Below are 19,942 nucleotides of genomic sequence, written 5' to 3'. Positions count from 1 at the left end.
CTAATTAGTTGTCCCACTCGTACTCCTACCTATTGTCCTACTCCCATTCCTATTTCTACCATTAACTACAAGAGTCTCCAATAAATATTATCAGCCATAAATGCCATGTAACTCATGCAGAAATATATATATATTTTTAAACATATCACAAAAGTAGAGATAAACATTATAGTATGTTCCCATTTAGCTAAGAAAGAGGCGAATACAAATGTGTGTATTTGCGTTTTTTAAAATGGAAGAATAAACCATACATTAAAAAAAAAAGGTTACCTATGGGGGAGGGAGGGAAAAAATAGTTTAAAAAGGACAGGGATAGAAGCCAGACCTCTTTGGATATTTCTTATTTTGTAGATTTGACTTTGAATACATAAATACTGTACATTAATTATTAAATTTCAAGATCATAAGAATCAAATGCAAAAGTACCAAATGAACCCACAAATTAATTTTAAGGCATAATCACACAGAAAGAAGCTATCCCAAGTGACTTTAAAACACAGTAATCTGACTATATATCACTAGCGGAATATACCTTAAAAGTAAAAGGAACTGCCAAAAAAAGATCTTAAATTGTTTTCAGTAGTGTTAGCATAGTGATTCTGAGATTATGCTATGTGGATGTGTTATGGGGTAAAGCAAGTAAGTAAGTGTGTTGGCATCACTGGGCAGTGAGATTTTTGGCTTGGGAAAAAAAAGATATAGAAGTAAGATCTACGAGATTATGTAAAAACCTTGTAGCCTTGTATTTGAATTGAAAGTTTCAGTATGAACTCAGGATGTATTTTGTCTTAAAAGAATAATTTCCTAAAACTGTTCAATAAAAAGGTCTGGAAATAATGACCAGTCCAGTAGCAATGAACACTTCTAGCAGCCAGTATGCAGTCTCTAAATACTATTTCCCACTAAAGGAACCAAGACTCCTTGAAGGAAAAGCTGATTCCAGGTTTGGGTCAGGAAATGCACAAGACGAGACTGGAACATTTTGTCATACTGGAAAGCAAAGAAGCTCTCTAAAGACTGTAAGGGTCATGTCAAAAGGATTCAGAGGCCAACTTATAGAGGCCCCCACAAACCAAAAATGGAACATTTTGAGTATTAATAAGTATAATAACTGCAAAGGACTGAAACACATCAAAAACTATAAACATCTAGAGGATGCCAGGGAACCAACTCATATTTTCATAACTAGTAAATAAAGGGAAATAACCAGGTATTTATCCCGCCTTTCCTGTACAAACTTTACCACAGGGTGGCCACAAAAATAAGGATGAAAAGTTTCTTTTTATAGAATTATTTTAACTCATAAATTAAAAGGAGTGATATAATTAAAAGATAACTATTTTGCAATCCCTGATGAACAGACCTAAACAATGATCATAAATGAATCTGATGTAGCCACTATATGTAACTACCAATTTATAGGAAACACAGAAGACCAAGGAACATGTAAATCAGCAAAATCCAGACTGTACTAAGATCTGTAAGACAAACTACCTAGGTTTTTAAAAATCAAACTATAAGAAATGAGAGAAAGAGAGAGGAAAGGGAGGAAGGGAGAGGGAGGGAGAACTCACAGAATAGAAAATACATAAGAGGCAACCATTGGAATGTTTGGATGTTATCTGTATCCCAATTAGAACAAACTATAAAATTTAAAGAAAAAAAGTTTTATGATACCACTACACACTCAGGATACCCATTAGAACAGCTAAAATGAAGAAACTATCAAAAATTGACAAGCATCTGAAGCAATCAGAACTCTCATACATTGCTGGGGAGGTGTAAAATGATACAATCTAATTAGGAAACTTTCTGACAGTTTCTTAAAAGTTAAATAATTATGTATTCTATGACTGAGCAATTCCACTACTATTTATCCAAGAAAAATGAAAATATATGTCTACCAGAAAGCCTCATACGAGAATGTTCATAGCAGCTTTATTCATAATAGCCAAAAACTAGGCAAAGCCCAGCTGTCCATCAACAGGAGAAAGGATAAATAAACTGCGTTATATTCATACCATGGAATATTACTCAGTAACAAAAGGAATGAACTACTATGAACAAACATGAATAAATCTCAAAAACATGCTGAATGAGAAAAACAAACCAGAGTACATACAGTATGAATCCATATATATGCAGTTCTAGAATGTGCAAAAGTGATCTATGTTGATAAAAATCAGAAGAGTGATTGTCTCAAGGGTGAGAAGGGAGCAGAGATTTTTAAAAAAGCTTTCATGAGATTGATGCGGGGACGGCGAGCCGAAGAGTCGAAAGAAAGATTTCTTGGACCCTCAAGGTCTGGCAGTAGTGCTCTTTTATTTAGAGAATAGTATGGAATAGCATGGGGACAGGACCCATGGGCAGTCAGAGCTCCTGCTGCTGCCCTGAGTTGAGGGTTAGGGTTAATTTTATAAGGCATGGGTATGTGACTTATTTTTACTGGGAAAAGAAAAGATGATGTAAAAAGTCATTAAATGATTTCAGTGCAGATGGGGTCCAGTTATTGTGCGGTCATATAACTTTAGACACGAATCTGGTCAAATAGATCGGCATGTAGGTGAGGATGCCCTGGGCTTCTCTCCCTGGGGCAGCCCTAATTCATACCATAAAAATCCACCGCGTCATATAGTTTGGCATGTAGGCCAGGTCACCTTGGGCTTCTCTACCTGGGGCAGCCTTAATCCACATCAAGATGATTAGGGAAATGTGAAAAGTGATTCGAATTAATTTTAGAGAGAGATCTAATAAAATATTTACACATGAGGGGCCAGCCCCATGGCCGAGTGATTAAGTTCGTGCACTCTGCTTCAGCCGCCCAGGGTTTAGCTGGGTCGAATCCTGGGCGCAGACATGGCACTGCTCATCAAGCCATGCTGAGGCGGCATCCCACATGCCACAACTAGAAGGACTCCCAACTGAAAATACACAACTATGTACTGGGGGGCTTTGAGAGAAAAAGGAAAAATAAAATCTTAAAAAATATATATATTTACAGATGAAATGATATAACGTCTGAGAGATTTGCTTCAAAATAGTCTGGAGAGATAGAAGGTTAGATGAAACAAGATAGGCTATGAGTTGATAATTTTCAGAGCTAGTGACAGGTATATGGCAATTCATTATACTATGTGTGGTAGCTGGTTACAATGGTGGCCTCCAATGAACTCCTAGAATTCACATCCTGTGTAATCCCTTGCCATTCAATATGGGCTACATCTGTGACTTGGTTAAGAAGGCCTGGCAGCTTCCACTTTTGTGCTCTTGGGAGCCCTGAACCACCATGCAAGAAATCTAGCCTCTTTGCTGGAAAGACCATGTGGAGAAGCCACATGAAGGAGAGGTCTCAAGGCTACCTGGAGAAGAACCAGGGCCTCTGGCAGTTAAGATGTTCCAGCTAACTTCCAATCAATTCAAGCCATCCTGAGGTGCCAAGAGTGTGAAAAAAGGCCCTTGGACTTCCAGCCCCAGCACATCTCATGAAATCGAAAGCCACTGTCCCTGTGCCCAACCTGAATTCCTGACCCACAAAACTGTGGGAGATAATAAAATGGTTATTTTAAACCAAGAAGTTGGGGCCGGCCCTGTGGCTGAGTGGTTAAGTTCGCACGCTCTGCTTCAGCGGCCTAGGGTTTCGCCAGTTTGAATCCTGGGCGCGGACATGGCACCGCTCATCAAGCCATGCTGAGGTGGCCTCCCACATGCTACAACGAGAAGGAACCACAACTAAAAATACACAACTATGTACCAGGCGGCTTTGGGGAGAAAGAGGAAAAATAAAAATATCTTTAAACCAAGAAGTTTTGAGGTAGCTGTTAGGTAGCAATAGATAACTGAAGCACCATTCCTTCTATTTTAGTGTATGTCTAAAATTTTCTATAAATTAAAAAAAAAAGTGACACAAGGTCTTCAGATTACACAGGCATTCAGAAATTGTTACATCTTTTGTTAATGACAGAAAATCTCTGTGATGATTTGTGAGATTACAATACTAATAAGCAATACATTTTTATCTGAGCACATATTATGAATACATCTAGCACATGAGGTACTATGAGATCTAAGAGAGAAATTTCACAGTCTATGCTAAATTCACAATCATCACTCAATCTAGCAAGTACCATTAATATACTTAAATAAGACAACTCATAGTTGAAGAGCCTATGTTATTTCAAAAACTGTATTTTGGAATATTAATTAGCCCTCACCAACTTTACTGTGAGATAAATGAGAAAGACTTTCTATACCAAAAAATAAATAAATGGGCATAAGGCAGTTTTTCTTAAGGATGAATCAATGTTATTCAATTCCCGAACCCAATCTCAGCCCTACTAAATCAGAATCTCTAACAGCAGGGTCTAGGAATTTATAATTTTAAGAAGCCCCAGGTGATTCTGATGCACTAAAGTTTAATAATCACTGGTATATGGGGTCGGCTCAGTGGCACAGCAGTTAAGTGCACACATTCTGCTTTGGTGGCCCAGGGTTCGCCGGTTCGGATCCCGGGTGCGGACACGGCACCAATTGGCAAGCCATGCTGTGGTAGGCGCCCCACATATAAAGTAGGGGAAGATGGGCATGGATGTTAGCTCAGGGCCAGTCTTCCTCAGCAAAAAGAGGAGGATTGGCAGCAGATGTTAGCTCAGGGCTAATCTCCCTCAAAAAAAAAAAGAATCACTGGTTAAAGGGTGTGGCAGAAAAGGTGCCTTAACTTGTTCAACGTTCTAAGAATTATAAGACAAAAATAGGCATAGAACTCAGAAATCTTGATTAATGCACCACCCACCACAGCATGAGTAACTTCCAAAAATACAGCACTGTGAGATGACAAAAGTACTGAAAACCATTTAAAGTTTTCATATGCAAAAAAAAAAAAAATCAAGTTTTTAGTGGCTTCATGTGTAAAAGCCAAAATTTGATCATCATTCCTACACAAGAAAGATTCTTCTTTCCCTTGTCTGGGAATAGATAAGACTGGCAGAAAAAAAGGAGTATTAGTAACCTCTAAAGGCTCCCCAAAGTAAAGGACAGAATTCCGACATGTGTTTGTACGGGTGTTGAGTACATGAGAAAAGAATGATGTAATCAGAAGAATTAAGTAGACGTGGAATGAAACTTAGTCAGTGCCTTCACCATTATGCAGAAGGCATGGTGCTCAGAACAGCTAAAGAGAGCTCATGGTCAGCTTTCCTACAGTGGATAACCATCAATCTACTCAACTTATACTGAATTATCCTTGAAGGAATTATTCTCACAATTCAAATGAATAAATTTGTATTCTGGTTCTGAGCATTCTTGTGTGAATTTGGGAAAGAATAAACCACTTTTCTGAAGATCTGATAACCTGGTGAAATGAACTCAAAGCCATAGCCACTTTGACCACACTCTCCCAACCCTTCAGTCATTTGGCAACTAACAAAAGGGGGAAAATTTATTTATAGGAAAGGATGATCCACATCAAGTTACCAGAGAAATGCCAATTAAAACAACAAGATACCACTATATATCTATTCTAATAGACAAAATCTAGAACACTGACAACAACAAATGCTGGTGAAGATGCGGAGCAACAGGAACTTGCATTCATCACTGGTGGGAATGCAGAATGAATGGTACAGCCACTTTGGAAGACAGTTTGTCAGTTTCTTACAAAACGAAACATACTCTTACCATGTGATCCAGAAATCACATTCCTTGGTCTTAACCCAAAGGAGTTGAAAACCTTTCCACACAAAAACCTGCACATGGATGTTTACAGCAACTTTATTCATAACTGTCAAAACTTGGAAGCAACTAAGACATCTTTCAGTAGATGGATGGATAAACAAACTGTGATACACACAGATCATGGAACATTATCCAGTGCAAAAAAGAAATGAGCTATCAAGCTATGAAAACATATGGAAGAAACTTAAATACATATCACTAAGTGAAAAAAGCCAATCTGAAAAGGCTACATGATTCCAACTATATGGCATTCTACAAAAGGCAAAACTACGGAGACTGTAAAAAAGATCAGTGGTTGCCAGGGCTTGGGGTGGGAGTAGGGGGATGAAGAGGCAGAGCACAGAGGCTTTTTAGGGCCATGAAACAACTCCTACACTATAATGGCGGATACATGACATTATATATTTATACAAACCCATAGAATGTACAACACTAACAGTGAACTCTAAAATGTGAACTATGGACTTTGTGTGATAATGAGGTGTCAGTGTAGCTTCATCAACTATGACAAATGTGCCACTCTGGTGGGGGATGTTGATAATGGGAGAGGCTATACATTTGTCAGGTCAGGAAATAAGGAAAATCTCTCCTTTCTACTCAATTTTGCTATGAAGCTATAACTGCTCTAAAACCCAGGCTAATATAAAAAAGTCTATTCCAAGTCTTATAATTAGTGAAGAAACTATTTAGAAGACTGAAGGCGTTTAGAAAGAGGTAGGGGAAGGCTAGCCAGTTGGCTGCCAAGAACTCTTACTAAGGAGCATTTCTTTGCTTAATTCATTATGGACCAGTAACTGACTCTCAGGATTAAAGGCCCAGAAACTCATCTTAAACAGGACTCCACAAATAGTCAGACTCAGAGATGATGATTCACCTTTTCTAAACTTTCTCTTTTTTTGAGGAAGATTAGCCCTGAGCTAACATCTGCCACCAATCCTCCTCTTTTTGCTGAGGAAGACTGGGCCTGAGCTAACATCCATGCCCATCTTCCTCTACTTTTTATATGTGGGATGCCTACCACAGCATGGCTTGACAAGCAGTGTGTAGGTTTGCACCCAGGATCCGAACAGGCAAACCCCAGGCTGCCGAAGCGGAAGGTGCAAACTTAACCGCTGCACCACTGGACCGGCCCCCTTTCTAAACTTTTAAGAGACTGAAGTAGATACACTACAGTGCTGTGGTAGGCAGAAATTCTAAAGATGTCCCCCTTTTCTCTCAAGATTCCTGCCCCCTGATTATTCAATCAAATACTAACTAGACATTGCTGTGAAGGGACTTTGTTGATGGGATTAAGATACTAATCAACTGACGTTAAAATAGACAGATTATCCTGGATTATCCAGGTGGGCCCAATGTAATCACATGGACCTTTAAAAGTAAAAAAGAGAGGCAGAAGAGTCAGAAAGATTCAGCAAAGGACAGATGAAGCAGAAAGGGAGGTCAGAGAGACTGCAAGCATTTCATCAATAACCCCTCAAGGACTCCCTGCCATTGCTGGCTTTGAATATGGAGAAAGGGGGCCAGGAGCCTCTAGAGGCTGAAAGCAAGCCCTGGTCAACAGCAAATAAGGAAACAGTAGCACCAGTCCTACACGCAGTAGTAGCAGAAGTGAATTCTGTCAACAACCCGAATGATAATGGAAGTGGACCGGAAGCAGATCCCCCTAGGGTCTCCAGATAAAAGCTCAGGGTGGCCAACACCTTCATTACAGCCTTGTGGGACCTGGAGCAAACCAGCTGGGCCTAATGGTCTTCTGACCTACAGGATTGTGACATGATAAATTTGTGTTGTCTGAAGCCACTTAATTTTTGGTAATTTATGGCAGCAATAGAAAACTAACACAAGTGTCAATGGACTAATCCACAATGTGAAATTATTACTGTCAAGCAGATGCCTAGCCAGCATTCTTTCCTGTAAGAAAAACTACACGGAAGGCCAAATATAAGAAAACCACTTGGTAAACTAGGAGTTATGCTCTGATAACTGAGAAAACTATCCTGACAAAGGTAATTCTAACTGCCAAGCAGATCAAATATTCACTTTGATTTATTAAAGCGCCCATTCCTCTGGCTAGAGTTGGAAGGACACTATCAACAACCACCTCTCGTTTCTTCTTTAGAGGTGGCAAATACATCAATCAAATTACAGCCAAGTTTTATTCTGGCCTATAAGCCACTCTGTCTCTTTGAAGTGATTTTATGTATTACATCATTCACTCTATGTTCATTTTATAATTTAACTCTCAGGGGTAACTAGTTTCCCCAAGGCAGGGAGATGGAGTGCCAGACATAAACTTCACCACTGCTCACATGAACCACATAAAAATACCACTAGCCAAAACACAGCAACAACACATTTACTCTCTGTTTATCAATGGACCTAAACAGTAGCATACCTCTTACTCTTACATCATTAAATCTCAAAAAGTACTTCTTTTAAATTCCTTCTAATTTGAAACAAAAATCTGAGTATATAAAATGATTTTTAGATTTAAATGCCTTGTTAGATACATAAAACCTTAAAAAGCTTACTGGATAATAATTACCTAATTCAGAAGAGGAGAGAAAAGGGAAACAGAGACTTGGAGATGAAGAAAAAAAGACTAATGCCCAGTATAATACTCGAAAAATGAATGGAAATTCCCTGCAACTTCATCATTACCATTATTTCGTAAGTATGATCACTTTGATGTTTCTTGTACTCAAATCCTCGAGTGAAACACTGCAAAACAAAGGAAAATTAAGTTAACCAAAAAGCTACTTTTTAAAATCCTTTCTTAAAAGACAGAAGATGATTTGGGGGTATTCTACTTGTAATGAGTTATTAAGAATTCACTTAATCTTGTGAGGAGCCACAATAGGATGGGGTTATATTCACGATCCCAGCTTTTCAGTGGCCCACCTAGAGAAAAAACAACCTTAAAAAAAGACTTTTTTCTAGGACAACTCCTTCTTTGATAAGAGCATAAGCCCTGGAATCAGACTGCCTAAATGTGAACCCTGGCTCCATATTTATCACATTTCAGCAATTGTAAGATACCATTTTTTCCTATTTTAAAATTCTGAAATGAGGATTCATCTTAAAATAAATAGTATATTACAACTTCTATCAGCCATTTTTACATTTCTGAAATTGGGATGCTTCTTATAATCAACAGCGTCTGGGATCCCATAAAATATGGTATTTGCTGTGTGACCTTTAGCAAATTACTTAACCTCTCTTTGCCTGAGTTTCCTCTATGAAATGGGGATACTAATCATACTTACTTCACAGGGTTGTAGTGATGATTTAAAGGTTAATTCATGTAAAGTATTCAAAATAGTGCCTGGCACAGAGTAGACACTTATAATTAGTATTATTATTACCGCCATCATCCACCAAAATGGTTTGTTCCCTTGTTTGTCACCTGCTCAAAAGATCATTCTTCAAAAAGACAATAAAGAGTGTCATAGGTGCTATCAAAAGGAATAATCCTCCAATTCTGTTTCCAGTAGTCCCAATACTCTAAAGCTACTGGCAAGAACAGTGTTAAGCATTAGGCTGATATATAGATGTGGAATATTAAACAGTCTATCTCATCCTTCTGCTCTGTTCCCCAACATTTTACTGGCAAAACATGTAATAGAAGATTGACGGGAAGCAACAGATTTAATAAGGTATGGTCCCTCTGAGCAACTGATAGTCATCTCTGAATTTACTCTATCCACAAAACTAGGCTAGGAGAAGCAAGCCTCTCTTTAATGAGTTACCTGTAAGCAGAGGAAAAAAGGAGGTGGCCCACATTCAGCACACTTGATATAGGGCTCCATGAGGTAGGAGGAGCAGCCTCGGCAAGGTGGCTTATCAGAGGGATCATCTGCAACAAAAAGAAAAATAAACTAGCTTCAAAACACCTTATGATTATCTTAAGTGCAAGAAGGTGAAAATCTGCAGATGACTAAGTTCACGGAGATAAGAGGAACTCATTCCAAATAAAAAACAAAAATTACGTTCCTTTTTATTTCAGGGCAGCTTTGTTCCTTCCTATAGTGTATCTACTACTTCAAAGGCATTTATTTTTTTATTTTTTATTTTTTTAAAGATTTTATTTTTTCCTTTTTCTCTCCAAAGCCCCCCAGTACATAGTTGTATATTCTTCATTGTGGGTCCTTCTAGTTGTGGCATGTGGGACGCTGCCTCAGCGTGGTTTGATGAGCAGTGCCATGAGCGCACCCAGGATTCGAACCAACGAAACACTGGGCCGCCTGCAGCGGAGACGGCGAACCTAACCACTCGGCCACAGGGCCAGCCCCTTCAAAGGCATTTAAATGGATATTGGCCTTGCAGAGAAATTTACAAACACAATTTCTAACTAAAGTTTTATAATACCTGCAACTTATTTTTCCAGGGGAAAAAAAATGTCACATATCTACACAACACATATCTACTTATAGATTAAGCATATCTGACAAAATGTTAACAATTGCTGAATCTACGTAGTGGGCAACAAGTAATCACTGTGCAGTTCTTTAAACTTTTCTATAAGTTTGAAAATTTTCAAAATAAAAAGTTGGGGGAAAACAACCTCTTTTAAACATATGTCTTTGGATACCTACTTTACATTTAAGTTGGGTTATCCAGGAAAGCCCCCTCCCTTCTCCCCTGGTAAGCAGAGGACACAGTAGACCTTCCTCCAGTTCGAATCACAGCATTGTCTCTGAAATATTAAGGCAAGGAGTAGAATCCAAATTCTCTAAAGTCATAAAAATGCAGATATTTGTTTTCCTGGTTGTCCGAAACTCTGCCTCTCCAGAGCCAGGGCAACCTAGCAGACTTGTTCTCCTGTGATGAACAGCAGGAGTGTAAGGAAACACAAGCTTCGAAGGTAGATGAAGGGACTTAATCCGTTAGGCCTGGGGCAGGATTTCTCACATTCTGTAATAGCATTTTCCTTCCTAAAGTCCAAGGAACACTCTTCAAGGCACCTTTCCCTCCTTCAAGTGGTGATTATTGTTTTTTTGTTTCTAAATGAAGACCTGGAGGAAAATGACAGGGGAAAGAAATACAATCCTTCTAGCAATAGCTTCAAAATAAATACATGGAACAGCAACTACCCAACTTGCCCCATTTTAAATTTTGACATGGAAGAACAAAAATTATTTTATATTAAGTGCTAGATGCCAATTTTTCCCAAATTATCTTCTTCCTCCTATCTTTTTAATTTAAGGATAAAAGCTTGTTTTTCTTTCCTCAGGAAAAAAATCAGCCACTGACTAAAACAGCTTTTAAACCCTTAAGAATTATTTTGTAAAAGTAATCCAATTTATAGTTCTAAAAATTTTAGGGGCTGGCCCCATGGCCGAGTGGCGGCCCAGGGTTTCGCTGGTTCTGATCCTGGGCGCGGACATGGCATTGCTCGTCAGGCCATGCTGAGGCGGCGTCCCACCTGCCACAACTAGAAGGACCCACAACTAAAATATATAACTATGTACTGGGGGTATCTGGGGAGAAAAAGCAGGAAAAAAACCCCCAGAAGATTGGCAACAGTTGTCAGCTCAGGTGCCAACCTTTAAATAAAAAAAAAAAATTTTAGAGAATAAAAGTATAAAGTATAAGTCATCCTCTATTAACATTTCAATCTCCAGCCTTTGTTTATCTACGTATATATGTTTTAACAAAAGTAAGACAGTATATATGATGTTTTGTAGCCTGTTTTTTTCACTTCACTTCATATACTGTCAACATCTTTCCTGACAGTATACATAGATCTTCCTCATTCTTTTTAATGGATGAATAATATTCTATTATATCAATTATCTAACCTAATGATTTTCAACTGTCCCCTAGGAAGGCATTTTGGAAATCTGAGGAGATGCTTTTTTGTTGCCACAATGACTCGGGAGCACTACTGGCATTTAGCAGGCAGGGACCAGGAATGCCAGATACCCTGCAACACTCAAGACATTCTTATACAACAAAGAACTCACTTGCATCCTGCACAACTTTCAAATGTCCCACCAGACATTCAAGTAGGTGAAAAACCTGCTCATAATTACATGACCTAGAACCTAATTCCATATTACATATAAGACAAAATGTTTTTTTGATAGTTTTAATATATATTGAATTTTCCAAGAAGGCAATGGCACGTACTTCTAGAGGAGATTGCACCTTGTTTCATTCGGAACTTTACCAAGAGTCGTTCAAGCTTGTGGAATTTCTCTGAGTCACCAATGCGACACACATGAATCACTGCATTTGTAGTTGTAAGATGCACAGTGATTCAACATATGGGTGCAAGCATCTGACTACTTAAGTCATTATGTCTTCTACTGTAATCACGTCTAAACATATGAAAATACATATTAGTTTATCATAAGTTGCATTACTTCATTATAAATTACTTCGCTTTTATTTGTCCTTTGTATTATAGTTATGGCATTATTATTTTTTTAAATCATGGGTGTAGATATATTATATTATCTGTGTATTTCATTTCCAAATAGTAAAAGGGGCTTTAAAAATATAAGGGGCTGGCCAGTGGTGCAGCAGTTAAATTTGCACGTTCCACTTTGGTGGTCTGGAGTTCACCATTTCGGATCTCATGTATGGACACGGTACCAATTGGCAAGCCATGCTATAGTAGGCATCCCACATATAAAGTGGAGGAAGACGGGCACAGATGGTGGCTCAGGGCCAGTCTTCCTCAGCAAAAAGAGGAGGATTGGCAGCAGATGTTAGCTCAGGGCTAATCTTCCCCCCCGAAAAAAGATAAATAAATAAAAAGAAATTACTAGGTCTCATAAGGTTGAGAACTAATCTAACGTTTCCTACTGGTGGGCATTTATACTGTTTCTAATTTTTCACTATTATAAACAATGCTGACGGGGGCCGGCCTGGTGGCACAGCAGTTAAGTTCTCAGGCTCTGCTTCGGAAACCTGGGATTTGCTGGTTCGGATCCCGGGTGCGGACATGGCACCGCTTGGCAAGCTATGCTGTGGTAGGCGTCCCACATATAAAGTAGAGGAAGATGGGCACGAATGTTGGCTCAAGGCCAGTCTTCGTCAGCAAAAAGAGGAGGACTGGCAGCAGATGTTAGCTGAGGGCTAATCTTCCGCAAAAAACAAAATCCAGAGACAGGGGCTGGCCTGGTGGCGCAGCGGTTAACTGCACACGTTCCACTTCTCGGCGGCCAGTGGTTCACCAGTTTGGATCCCGGGTTTGGACATGGTACTACTTGGCACGCCATGCTGCGGTAGGCGTCCCACATATAAAGTAGAGGAAGATGGGCATGGATGTTAGCACAGGGCCAGTCTTCCTCAGCAAAAAGAAGAGGATTGGCAGTAGTTAGCTCAGGGCTAATCTTCCTCCAAAAAAAAAAAGAAAGAAAATCCAGAGACAATAAAGGACTAATAAATTGACTGCATAAACAAAATAAACAAAAAACTCTTTTGGCAAAAAACACCATAAGCAAAGTAAAAAAGCAAATAAACTGGAAGAAAATATTTGGAAACATATCAGAGACAAAGGGCTAACATCCCTAATATACAAAGAACTTTTAAAAATTGAGAGAAAAAAAGACCAAAAATTTTGTTGCAAAAGACATGAAGAGATAATTAGAAAAAAAGATATAAAATTAGCCCTTAAACATATGAAAAAAACATTCAACTTCACTCATAATGAGAGAAATTTACACTGAGATATAACTTCTCATGCATCAGACTGGCAAAAATTCAAAAGCTTGAATTTTCTTTCCTAGTAAGGCTGTGGGGAAATCGCTAGTCTCATATATTGCTGATGGGAACATATTCGAATATTATTTGTAATTGCAAAATACTACCTAGATGTCCAAGCGTTGGAATGTAGTTGAACGAACCATGGTGTACCCACACAATGGAGTACTATGCAACTATAAAAAAGAATGAGAAAATCTCTATAAACTAATATAACACTTCCAGGAACTACTATTAAGTGAAAAAGACCAAAGTGCAAAAGAGTATACATAGTATGCTGGCTTTCCTGTAAGAAATTAAGGAAAATTTTTAAAAAACATATATATATGTTTGCTTATCTTTGCAAAAAGAAATAAAGGACACGTAAACTAGAAAACAATAAAGTTGGACATCTGCAAAGGGCTGGGGGAGGGAGCATGGAATGGAGTGGAAGAGATACAGGAAGGGGTGACAATTCTCCAAATAAATCTTCTGGTATGGTTTTGACTTTTGGAAGTACATTTATGTTCTACAAAATAAAAAAATTAAGTCAGTAAATGTGAGAAGGGAAAATTGGAAGCAGAAGGAACAGATAAACCCAATCGTATTTCAAAAGAATACTATAACCACGCTGAAGAAGAAAAAAAAAAAAAAGAACCAATCCAGGTAACTTATGAATATTTAACAATCTACCTTCAGTCTTGGGTGATACAGGGGAGACTTGCAAACAAATCCTGAACTCATTGAAGCAGGTCTGTTTTATGTAGTGATATGTACAAAGCAATTCTGAAATAATTCTGGATGACTGAGCAAATAAGTAAATGTGATGTTGGGAGCCTGGTTTGCACTGAGGAAAGGACATACAAACAAGAAATGGGGGAAAACAAACAAACAAAAAGCCTATGAAGATGAACTGGAGGTACTACTGTGAAGACACAATTTCTAAAAAAAAGTATATGTATGGCTATATGCATGTATATATGAATATGTATGTATATTGGTATGTATGTATATAGCATATATGTACATATATTTCCTAGTTCTGTGGGCCAAAAGGGCCAAGAGGCAACGACACACGAGCAGCAATAAGCAATGACTACATCTTGGTCTCTAATGTCATTTCCCTCCAAAAGGAACCAGGGTTCCTCAGAGAAGTGCTGATTCCAGGGCTGTGGCAGAGCAGGTACAGGATGCACCTGGAACTTGTAAGATGCCAAAAAGTAAGGAGATGCTCAAAAATCTCATGGGGGATACGTCACAAAGATGTAAGAGCCAGCTTGAAGGGACCCACAGTGGTCAAACTCGGACAATCTGAGAACTGAAATAATTAAGTTCAATAAGCATAAACCAGTGAAAAAATAGGAATTCATGTGTTCATACTTCTAACAAATAAGGGAGACAGGAGGTCCCTTGATTACAGTAGAATGTTAAACGCTAACTAGCAAATGTGAAGAGTGCTGGATTTGGGGGAAAAATCATCATTTTGCAGCCATTACAGTAAAGACTAGATCAGGCAAAAATCATCAATGGATGCTAAACCTAGAGAGAAATTTTAATGAGGAGTAAGATATTTTATGGCCTGAAAGTGTCTCCCTATGGGTTGCTTATTATATCCAAGGGAAAAAATAGAAATTATCCAGTGGAGAACTCAAACGGACACCTTGACTGGGTTTTCAAAATTAACATCACCAATGAGGGGTGGAGGGAGACCAGACAAACTCAAAATGAGAAACCTCTATCTTGAAAAAGAAGGGGAAAGGGCCTATATTCTTCAAAAGTGTCAATGTCACTCAAGACAAAGGCTGTGGAGACGTTTCAGTTTAAAGGAGACTAAAGGGAAAGAGCAACTTAATGTTAAGACCTGACCTCTAACTGTATCCTGTACTAGAAAGAAAACACCACCACCAAGACATTATTGAGACAGCTGACAAAACTGGAATACGGATGGTAGGTTAGATAAAAGTATTTGATCCATGTTGAATTTACTAAAGTTGATAACTTTCTGAGGTTATATAATAGAATATTCCTATTCTTAGGAAATAAGCACTGAAGTACTTAGAGGTAAAAGGCCATGATATACTCGCAAATGACTGAAAAAAAAAATATGGGGGCCGGCCTGGAGGCGCAGCTGTTAAGTTCGCATGGTAAACTTCGGTGGCCTGTGGTTTGCCAGTTCAGATCCCGGGTGTGGACCTACACACCACTTGTCAGGTCATGCGGTGGCAAGCATTCCACATATAAAGTAGAGGAAGTTGGGAATGGATGTTAGCGCAAGGTCAGGCTTCCTCTGCAAAAAAGAGGCGGATTGGCAGTGGATGTTAGCTCAGGGCTAATCTTCCTCAAAAAAAAAAAAAAAAAAAAAAAACAGGTGTGTATGTCTATTTATAAATATAAATAAATAAATAAATATATGAGTTTACATTCCCAGCATTGGGACAATTCATTTAGGTTCTTTCTCTATGTGTAAAATGAGAGATTTGAACTAGATGTGTTTGAAGACTCCATTCTGTCCTAACTTTATGGAGGGAGTGTGATGAGAGAATAAATTAAAGCCCTTTTAAGAAATTGCTGAAGAAGAAACACCACCCAAAAGTGCCTATCGGATTTTTCCCATTGGGGTACTACTAACACCTAACAACAGATTTCTATTTCTGCCAAATGTCTTATCTTTAGAATCAGAGAAAAAGCAATATATTTTTTTCTCCATAGTTGTGGCTGCCTGAATTTATTTCACACATACACCATCACTCTCTGCATTATTATTACACTGTGGTTTACTCTTAGAACACAAGTTCCATCTAAAAGGGGGGAGGGGGCATTTCCTTTTTTCTACCACTGACTCTTATCAAGGCATCTAAAATACGTTATTGGTTCTAATGAAAAATCCAACTGCTTTTTTAAGCCTAACTGCAGGTTAATCATATTATGCCTGGTCCATCTGAGCTTAGTTTTCTTATAAGACCTAGAGTAATATGTTTGTGTCATGTGTTCAGTGGGCAATCAATAAATATTGGTTCATTTTATTTCGATTTGATACTCTTAATCCCTTAGAATCAGATTCACAGAGCTTTAACTTCAAAGTGCTTATTTTTCTTCTTTGATCAACTTCCGTTTCAGTTTGCTACTAATATTCACCTGGGACTTGCTTCCACAGTACTTACTGCTAAAGGAACCCAAACGGTCCATGCCCTAATTGGCAAAGACTGCTGCTTTGATCCTCCTCAATGCAGCGCTCCTTCAAGATTTCAGAAATGGCCAACGCATACACCAAAGCTTGACGACCCCCTATGAACAAACAAAAGTGGCACATGGATCAGGAAATAATTCAAATGGACAAGATAAAGAGGAGATGATACAACGCACTCAACTCTACCACAACCTAGCTTTGTAATGCTAAGCATATCATTCCCTACAAGACTGTTTCCTCCTCTGTAAAATTGGTATGATAGAACAGCATCGACCTCCTAAAGTTGTTGTGAGATATCAAAATCCACATAAATAATGTACTATAGTGCCTAACTCATAGTAAGCCCTCTATAAAGGCTACATATCCCTAATAAACAGCCATTGGTTTTCTCCGCCCAGCATCACTTCTTTCCTTAGCCCTCTTTCCTTTGGGAAACTGACTCTCCCACATTTCATATGGTTCTGGTGGGGTTGCCAATCATAATACTCCAACCCCCGCCCCCACAACACAGCAGCTAAGGCAACCAGACCTCTTCTTACAGAAATCTGAAATCTTCAGTAAGACATATAAGGACAGAAAGCAGTTGGCGCTCAGTCATTCACTAGTCAAAGAATTTGGTCTATGAGCTCCAGCTGCTGAATCCCCATCTCCAAGGGTGGCCCAACTGCTTAGTTTTTTTTCTCGTTTCTCTTTCCAATAATACTTCAATATGAATGAGTTTCTGTTACTAGAAACCAAGGAATCCTATCTGTTACAACATACATTTGTTCACTCTTTGAACAAAATATAATAGGTATGTACAATGTACAAAGTATCTTTTTGAAAGCAGAAATGAAATCATATTTCACACTAAGCCAAAAAAACATTTCTCCTCTTCTATACTCCCACAGCTTCTTATCTATCTCTTTTCTGGCATTTTTCACATTCTACTTTCCGAGGATTACTTCTGATTGCTGAAATTCTGAATTTCCCCCATTTTTAGACTAAATGAAAGCTGGGACTATATCCAATACAAATTTGTAAGCCTTAAAGTACCAAGTACACAGAAAACTCAATAAACACAAACATTAGTTCTACAAAAGTTTAATTCATCTTTAGTTCTCCCGGAGTGACTTCCATTACCTGATATTTTTAGGTTGGGGAATAATTCATCATTAAGTGTATGCAACACTCATATAACATGGCTGTCAACGAACTTGTCTTTTCTTTTCTGGGGTGGGCTGTGGTGGGATGGTTCCCCCTCTGCTCTAGTTCCAGGAAAAGTTAGTCTTTGAAGTAAAATGAGTTTGGCAAGGGGTATTACGCCCTTAGTAACAAAATAATGGCCAACATTTATCGAACTTTTCTGACATGCCAGGAACTGTCGTACCACTGTATGTGGATTATCTCTTTGAATCCTCATAACCTTCTGCGACACGCTGCTTTTTCAAAGAAGGATAGGATGCTCTCAAAGAACGTTAGTTGCACAATGCCTTACAGGTAGTGAATAGCAGCGCTGTTTCAACAGAGGTTAATAGAAATGGTCAAGCAAAGGATGGATAAACAGTCCGGTAAACCCTCCATGTCATAAGCACAATATTGCGATACGCAGAATCTTTCTTCCTCTCCTTTCTTCCCCCGAGACATCTGTGACACTAACTTGCTTGAAAGAATGGGTGCTAGCTCCAAATCAACATTTGCCAAATTCAGAGAAGTTACTGGGAGGAGGAAGGAAGGTAGTGGGAAGAGCAGCATTCAGCGTGGTGCAGAAGACAGGTGCAGGCTTCGGAGTTTTGCAGACGAGGTTCTAATCCTCACTTCGTTCCCTATTAGCTGAATGATCTTGGGCAAGTCATTTTACCCGAGCCCCAGTCAGTCTCAGCTCTGAGACGGAGCTGACCTACCTACTCTAGAAGGCCTACCTGGAAATTCAACGGGGAACATGGGGCAGGGGCAGGACACACAGTGGCTGTCACCAGCGCAGCGGAGCCAGGAATACCGCGGCTGTGGGCGTGCGGCACCGCCCAGAGGGCGGGATGGGCCTGACTCGCCGCGGGGCGGGGCCCAGGGGTCACGAGGGGTCCCGTGCCGCCCTCCCCCACAGCCCGCGTGGCCAGCGCCGCCCGCCACGTCTCCCCAGCCGCCGGGACCCAGCGCCCGCCCCTCTCCGCCAGCGCACCTCGCGCTCCCCGCTCCCCCTTGTCCCGCTAGGGGGGCTCGCAGCCCGCCGCCACCCGCCCTGCGGCGCCTCGTGCCTCACCTCGCCGCGTCCCCCTCCTCCGCGCCGCGGAGCCGCCAGCCACGCGCACGCGCGCCCAAGGGCTTGCGTGCTCGCTCCCGAGCGGCGCAGGCGCGAACCCGCTGCGTGTCGCGCGCCCGCCGCCGCCCCCTCGGCCCCCGTGCAGGCCCTCGTCGCGTGCTCGTCGCTGTCCTCCGCCAGGGGCCCGGGAGGATGGGGCTGAGCAGCTTCCCCGACACTTGAGCCCGAGCAGTTATCAGTTTGTCCGTGAGGCGCGTTGCCGGTCGCCAGAGGTTTGCCGGTGCGTGGTGCCGTTTGATCCCCTCCAGAGGGCGGTGAGGTGGAGCGGGCTGGTACTGTCCTGCTTTTGTGTTTTTAACGTTCCCACCCCTACCCCTGTTGCAGCAAAGGAAATTTGAGGCTAAGGGACTGGGCCCAAGGACGGCGAGCAGTGACCGCCTCTCCAGTCCAGGTCTTGCAGTGCTGCTCATGGATTAACCAGACTGACTGAATGGTTTAAGGGTAAACAGGGGACGTTTTACTCAGATGCTTCGGGAACGTCGAAATTACCTTCTTTGGAAAGAACCATTCCCTGTTTGGGCTTCAGAGGCCCAGATTGAGGCGCAATGATGAGAGGATGTGGTGGTCCACTCTGATGTCAATCTTGAGGGCTAGGTATGTCCCAACATCTCTTGTTACTACTAATTATTATCATAGCTACCACTTGTGGAGTATTTATTGCATGCCAGGTATTGTACAAAGGAGGTTATATACATGGTCTCATTTAATCTTCAAAAACAAGCTTATGAGGTAGGCACTATTATTATCCACATTTTCTAGGTGAAGATATTTAGACTTGGGCTTATAAATAACTTGGGATCATTACTGCCAGAAAGCCTTGGGGAAGGTGATTCAAACTGTGGTTTATCTTAACCATTATGCTGTTACGTCTTTTTAAAATTCTGTCTTTCATAAATTTGCCCAAAGTCTTTTAGAATTCATTTTCACATTCTGCCTGTGTGGCCTCGTTATTTTTTAGTCTATGAGTAATTCTAAAGAAAAAATCAGAGAATTTGCATGAGCAAAAATAATGTGAAAACCAGCTCCCACCATGT

At 40.1% G+C, this 19,942-nt stretch overlaps 2 protein-coding genes across 15 annotated transcripts in view; one reads left to right on the top strand and one right to left on the bottom strand.

Annotated features, from left to right (window-relative positions):
- Positions 1-18,986, bottom strand: part of TADA2A (transcriptional adaptor 2A) — a 49,606-nt gene extending 30,620 nt beyond the window's left edge. The window contains exons 1-4 of one of the 6 annotated variants that reach the window (XM_070227582.1): positions 18,849-18,986; positions 16,584-16,707; positions 9,480-9,586; positions 8,276-8,451 (exon numbers count right to left, since the gene is read on the bottom strand). Coding sequence is in view for 4 of the 6 variants with exons in the window: in XM_023652973.2 (XP_023508741.1) it covers positions 8,392-8,451; positions 9,480-9,586; positions 16,584-16,608 (192 nt within the window). In the remaining 2 variants the exon portion in view is untranslated. Of the gene's footprint in view, positions 1-8,275; positions 8,452-9,479; positions 9,587-16,557; positions 16,708-18,510; positions 18,641-18,848 lie in introns of those variants that run through there. The other 5 variants (XM_023652973.2, XM_014741661.3, XM_070227583.1 and 2 more) reach the window with 5 other exon arrangements.
- A 2-nt stretch (positions 18,987-18,988) lies between these two features.
- The window catches only part of ACACA (acetyl-CoA carboxylase alpha), a 271,880-nt gene continuing 270,926 nt past the window's right edge, over positions 18,989-19,942 (top strand). For 7 of the 9 annotated variants that reach the window (XM_070227563.1, XM_023652967.2, XM_070227569.1 and 4 more), the window contains exons 1-2: positions 18,989-19,128; positions 19,233-19,502. In XM_070227563.1, the coding sequence (XP_070083664.1) occupies positions 19,465-19,502 (38 nt within the window). In that variant the 5' untranslated portion in view covers positions 18,989-19,128; positions 19,233-19,464. Of the gene's footprint in view, positions 19,129-19,225; positions 19,503-19,942 lie in introns of those variants that run through there. The other 2 variants (XM_070227566.1, XM_070227575.1) reach the window with 2 other exon arrangements.

Source organism: Equus caballus, chromosome 11, assembly GCF_041296265.1.
Source record: "Equus caballus isolate H_3958 breed thoroughbred chromosome 11, TB-T2T, whole genome shotgun sequence".
In the NCBI taxonomy this organism is placed as follows: domain Eukaryota; kingdom Metazoa; phylum Chordata; class Mammalia; order Perissodactyla; family Equidae; genus Equus; species Equus caballus.
This window is presented reverse-complemented; position numbering and strand designations above follow the sequence as displayed.